Source organism: Myodes glareolus, chromosome 17 (genome assembly GCF_982192425.1).
Source record: "Myodes glareolus chromosome 17, mMyoGla1.1, whole genome shotgun sequence".
Lineage (NCBI taxonomy): Eukaryota > Metazoa > Chordata > Mammalia > Rodentia > Cricetidae > Myodes > Myodes glareolus.
The window spans coordinates 56274100-56279590 of NC_142042.1; the positions used below are offsets into that span (position 1 = coordinate 56274100).

The 5491-nt window shown below is 46.3% G+C and overlaps 1 protein-coding gene across 1 annotated transcript; it reads left to right on the plus strand.

Moving 5' to 3' along the window:
- The first annotated feature begins 222 nt into the window (after positions 1-222).
- LOC148119415 (S-phase kinase-associated protein 1) lies at positions 223-1049 on the plus strand. Its single transcript, XM_087897700.1, has one exon. It carries the CDS (start codon positions 323-325, stop codon positions 812-814), a length of 492 nt encoding a protein of 163 aa, XP_087753826.1. The 5' UTR covers positions 223-322; the 3' UTR covers positions 815-1049.
- Positions 1050-5491: the final 4442 nt, after the last annotated feature.

A 5491-nucleotide genomic window follows, 5' to 3' on the forward strand; every position in this document is an offset into this window, starting at 1 on the left:
CTGGCCACTTCCTGTCTAGAGTGTGGACTCGGGTGACTGGAGTTCCAGCAGCTTTGAAGAGTCCTTGTGGTTAGGAGCACTACTAACGTAGACAAAGAAAAACAGTAAAGAGGCCTGGGCTTGTGAACACCACAAAATCAACAGCCCAGCCCAGGACCGCCCACCTCCAGATTTCTTTTATGAAAAATAAATCTCCGGCCCGCTTCCCGCTCCTATAAAGGCCGACGTCGCGCGGCGTTGCTGGAGTGGCCTTGTCCTCATTGTACATCATCTGTGGTCACCGACCGGCAGCCTCGGGTCCGCGGTCTTGAGACCGAGCACCATGCCTTCGATAAAGTTGCAGAGTTCTGATGGAGAGATATTTGAAGTTGATGTAGAAATTGCCAAACAATCTGTGACTATCAAGACCATGCTGGAAGATTTGGGAATGGATGATGAGGGAGATGATGATCCTGTTCCTTTACCAAATGTTAATGCAGCAATTCTAAAAAAGGTCATTCAGTGGTGCACCCATCACAAGGATGACCCTCCTCCTCCTGAGGATGATGAGAACAAAGAAAAACGGACAGATGATATTCCTGTTTGGGACCAAGAATTCCTGAAAGTTGACCAAGGAACACTTTTTGAACTTATTCTGGCTGCAAACTACTTAGACATCAAAGGTTTGCTTGATGTCACATGCAAGACTGTGGCCAATATGATTAAGGGGAAAACTCCTGAGGAGATTCGTAAAACCTTCAATATCAAAAATGACTTTACTGAAGAGGAAGAGGCCCAGGTACGCAAAGAGAACCAGTGGTGTGAAGAGAAGTGAAGTGCTGTGCCTGACACTGTAACACTAGAAGGGTTGTTCCGAATGCTAGTTGCACTGCTCTGTTTATAATTGTTAATAATAGAACAGTAGACAAACGCAGTCTCATCCTCACTGCATGTGTAATGTAGTTCCAGTACAGATCTGACCTATGGCTGAGTTTCTTCTAGGAGCAGAAGTTCTTTTTTGTTTTTTTCAGTATTCTGAATAAAACTGAACTTTGGGTTCTCTGTGGAAAGTGGCATTTTGGGCTTTCCCTCTTTCTGCAAAGTGATTTCTGCCTACTTCATTGTCCAGTTAACTTCAGTGAGCCTTTAAAAGTTGGCATTGTAAATAAAACATCTTATGAGAAGTATTCTGAAATAGAAAAAAAAAAAAAAAGAAAAATAAATCTCCACGTCATGGTGAAGACATCACGCCTTTTCTCGCTCACACCCACCAACTGTGAGCGAATTTTTTCCCAGGGGATGGTGAATCCACAATTCCAAGTTTTCCTGGCATAGATGGGGCGAAGCAAAGAGTGTGAGAAGAGCAGTCCCTGCTCCTGTATCCTGACTGCAAGGAGCCTCTAACCCCGGGAGCCACAGTGCGGGTCTTCTGCTTTCTCAATCTTCCCCTTCCGAGTTTTCGATTATTCTTCATTTATCAAGTCTGTTCATTGTCTTTTTTTCCCCCCATGGAAAAAAGATTTTTTTACCATTGGCTATATTTTTAAAGTTTTATTATTTTTAATTTTGTATAAGTGTGTGGGGTGGTGTATGTGAACTTGAGCGCAGGTAGCCACGGACCACCGGATCCCCCTGGAGCTTGAGTTACAGAGGTTTGTGTCCTACCTAACCTGGGTGCTGGGAGCCACCTTGGGTCCTCTGCAAAAGCATTAACTGCTTAGCCATCTCTTTGGTCCTGCCTTTGATTACCTTTTACCTCTTTGTTCCCTTGCCACTCCTCTCTTTCTTTCTCAGCTCTCTGGGACACGATCTTGCTACACAACTCAGGCCGACCTGAAGCCCCAGCTCCTCCTGCTTCCTCCTCTTCAGCTGATGACCAGTGGGTACCACCAAGGTGACTGTTTAGCTCATCAGGAAGACCCCCCTAGGGATGGAGAGATGGGTCAATGGTAAGAGCACCTGCTGCTCTTACAGAGGGCTGGCGTGGAGGAGGCTCACAACTGTCTGTCAGCTCAGCTTCAGGGTATCTAATGCCCCCTTCTGGCTTCCCAGGGTACCTGCAATCACGTGTACATAAGACACGCTTATACACCAAATTAAAAAGAAAACTATCCAACAGTCACTGAACATTTTTCACTCGGGGCACTGCCCAGCAGCAGACTGGGGTGCGGGGAGGGGGTGGAATTCTCCTAAGAGAAGAGATCCTGCTGTCCTGCCCTCCTGAATGTGGATGTGCGCATACCCACATCATAAGCTGCAAGGTTTCCCGCGGGGTTTGCTCCTGAGCAGAGAAGCCAAATGGTTCGGAACTGGCTCGGCTGTGCAGTAGTTTCCCATGTCCTGGAAGAGAGGTGACAGTCCATCGGACTCCCCTAATTCCTGAACGCGGTCCTGTTGACTCTGTATCTGGCTGCCCTCTCTCCTTTACATTCTTTCTGTTTACATCGGCTAAACTTGGTCTCCGTTGGCTGCAACCAAGAATCTGACTGGTTCAAACACGGAACCACACCGTTTTACCCGCAGTGCCTCATGGGGCTGACCTCATGGGAACCAGTTCATGAGATGGCGTCTGCATAAGCCTTAGCTTCCCGCATATTCGTTTCTCACTGAGCTTTAAAGACACTCGAGAGCAGCTTTCCTGCGGTTCTGTTCCTGGCATCGCAGACCCTAAGAACTGTTACCATTGTACTGTTACCATTGTACACTGGAGTCTCCAGAATTTGAAGCAACTTGGTCCATGTAGCTACCTAGCATCAGGAAGACCTTCCCAGGGAGGGTGGCTCGGCATTCATTCTTGCCGCACTTAGCCTACCGTGTCTTTGTGCAGGAGAGAGGATCAGTACATACGAGAATCCCAACTTAAAGAGCTGAGAGGGCCCAAGGGGTAACGATGCTTGCTGCACAGGCCTGATGATCTGTGTCTGATTTCAGATCCACGTAAAGGTAGGGGAAGAGAACGCATCCCACAGGCCGTCAGATGTCCCCCTGTGCACCATGGCCCTCAGACCGGACCTTATTAATAAAACAAATCTTTTAAGGTTCTATTCTAGAGGAGAGCTGGAGGAAAACAGAAAGGCCCAAGCAATGTGGAAACTTTGCTTTATTATACTAATTAACGGATGCTTTTTTCTTTTGGAGACAGGGGTCTTACTACATAACCCAGGCTCTCCTGGAACTCAAATCTTCCTGCCTCAGCCTCCCTAGTTTCAGGATTTTAGGAGACATTCAAATGCTAATGACAAACAGTTTGGCCATTAGAGCAGGAACTTGGAGAGGCCTTCCCTGCACCAGAGAAGTTAACCTCTGGGTCAGGGAGGAAACGTGAAGAGGCTCTTGCGGGGAGAAGGCAGATAGGGGAACTGAGCTGTGTCCTTTGTTTAGGGACTTCAGAACTTGTGAAAAAAAAATCACTGAGAATAGCATTCACTTTAAAAGGGATTCTTCATTTTGAAAACAGGGAGACATGTTTGTTTCGGGATGCAGGAACCGAGTGGGGTTGCTCATTTCTTACAATGTTAGTGTGGTATTATCCCATCTCATTCAGATTGGGGCATTTCCCTCTCTGGCTCTGAGGGCCCCCAAGGTTTTCCCTTCCCCCATCTAGTGACTCTAAGTAACAAACACTCCAAAACCATTCCGAAGGCACTTCTAATTGAAGGGACTCACCTGACAGAGATTCGGTTTGCCCACACTTTGAGTGTGCATCCATCTCTCGAAGCAGCATGCCGCAACAGAAGGATTAATTGCATTCATCCCACGGGGCGGGGGAACCAAAAACAAAAAGGGCAAATAATAGAGGAAGTGTGGTTAATTAATGCAGTAGGAACCGAAACACCGCAGGAGCAGACAAACACACACTCCTGGAATATGATACAATAAGCAGCTTCATTAGGGAGACAGTTTATGTGTCAGAAAGCGATAATAGCACGTGAGTGGGGGAAATGCTAAAATAAATTAGTCTGCAAGAAAACACTGATTCGAAAATATTTCACAATGATTGATTTGTAAGAACCCTCTCTACAGTCAACATCCATGGAACCCTGGCTTTAGGATACCTTAAAAAATAGGTCAGCCTGCCTGGACTGGACAGGTTTGGGTGAAAGTAAGTCACCTCTGTGGGAGAGAAGCCAGCAGGGTATTTTCAGCGTCTCCCCATTAGCTTATGATCTTAAGATTTTACTTATGCGGGCTTTCTGTGTCTGTCATTTTTCAAGACTGGTTAACTCGGTGGCTTTATTATTTCCCAGCCCCTTCCAATTCCCCGTGGGGCTCTAACTAAATCAGACCACATTTGGAGTCTGGTGTTGCTTTCTGGGCAGCACATTTAAAAGGGACGTTGGCCTGCTCTGCCTTCGGAGAACAGAGCCAAGACAAATGGCTAGAAGTTGCTTAGAGATATATTTTGACTTTATATAAGAAAATTATGTCCCTCCCCTCCATCCCCTCCAGCTTCCTGAAGCTCTCACAAAGCCAAGGTTGCTGTCTGAGGCAGTTTGCTCCCAGGGGCTGAAACACTAGAGCAGAGGGTGTGTGAACAGCTGCCAACGTCGAGCTGGAAGAGAATTTTTTTTTTTTTGTTCCCTCTGAAGTTTTCTTCCAGTTCTGACACTGTATGATTGATTGGTTGTCTGACGTCTCGGGGTATTTTACCAAGTCAACAATTCCTTTTTAGTTCTTTTATCCTGATGATTATCTTCACCTTTTCCTACAAAAAAAAAAAAAGTTGGCAAAAATAATATAGAGTGACAATATCAGTTGTATCCGTCACTTCTCTTGTTGCTGTGACCAATTATCTGACACAGGCAACTTGAGGAAGGGTTTATTTTGGCTGTGTGATATAGTCCATCCTGTGAGGGAAGACAGGAGCGTGAGGTGGTTGGTCACATTGCACCCACCAACAGAGAGTCGAAAGCCAGTGTTCAGCTCCCTCCATTCCCCATGTTTATAAACTATGGGACCCCTGCTGTGGGATAATGCTCTTGTACCCTGTAAAGATTTGTCACTTGTATTGGTTTAGTAAATCTGATTGGCCAATAGCCAGGCAGGAAGTATAGGTGGGCCAACCAGATTAGGAGAATTCTGGGAAGAGGACCGGCTCAGTCTGCAGTCACCACCCAGACGCGGAGGAAGCCAGATGGAAATGCTGCACCGAGAAAAGGTACCAAGCCACATGGCTAATCATAGATAGGAATTATGGGTTAATTTAATTTGTAAGAGGTAGTTAGTAATAAGCCTGAGCTAATAGGCCAAACAGTTTATAATTAATATAAGCCTCTGTATGTTTCTTTGGGACTGAATGGCTGTGGAACAAGGCAGGACAGAAACTCCTGTCTACAGACCCTAGTTGATGAGACAGTGCCACCTACATCTGGGACGTGTGTTGTCCTTCCTCACTTATACCTACTCTCTGGTAATGCCCTCAGGGTCACAGCCAGAAGTGTACCTTCTAGGCGGTACTACATCCATTGAGCTTGACAGTGGAGATCAACCATCACCCCTCCCAAGCTGCTTA

Coding starts and splice junctions, on each gene's coding strand:
- LOC148119415 (XM_087897700.1), top strand. CDS start 323: ATGCCTTCGATAAAGTTGCAGAGTTCTGATGGAGAGATATTTGAAGTT.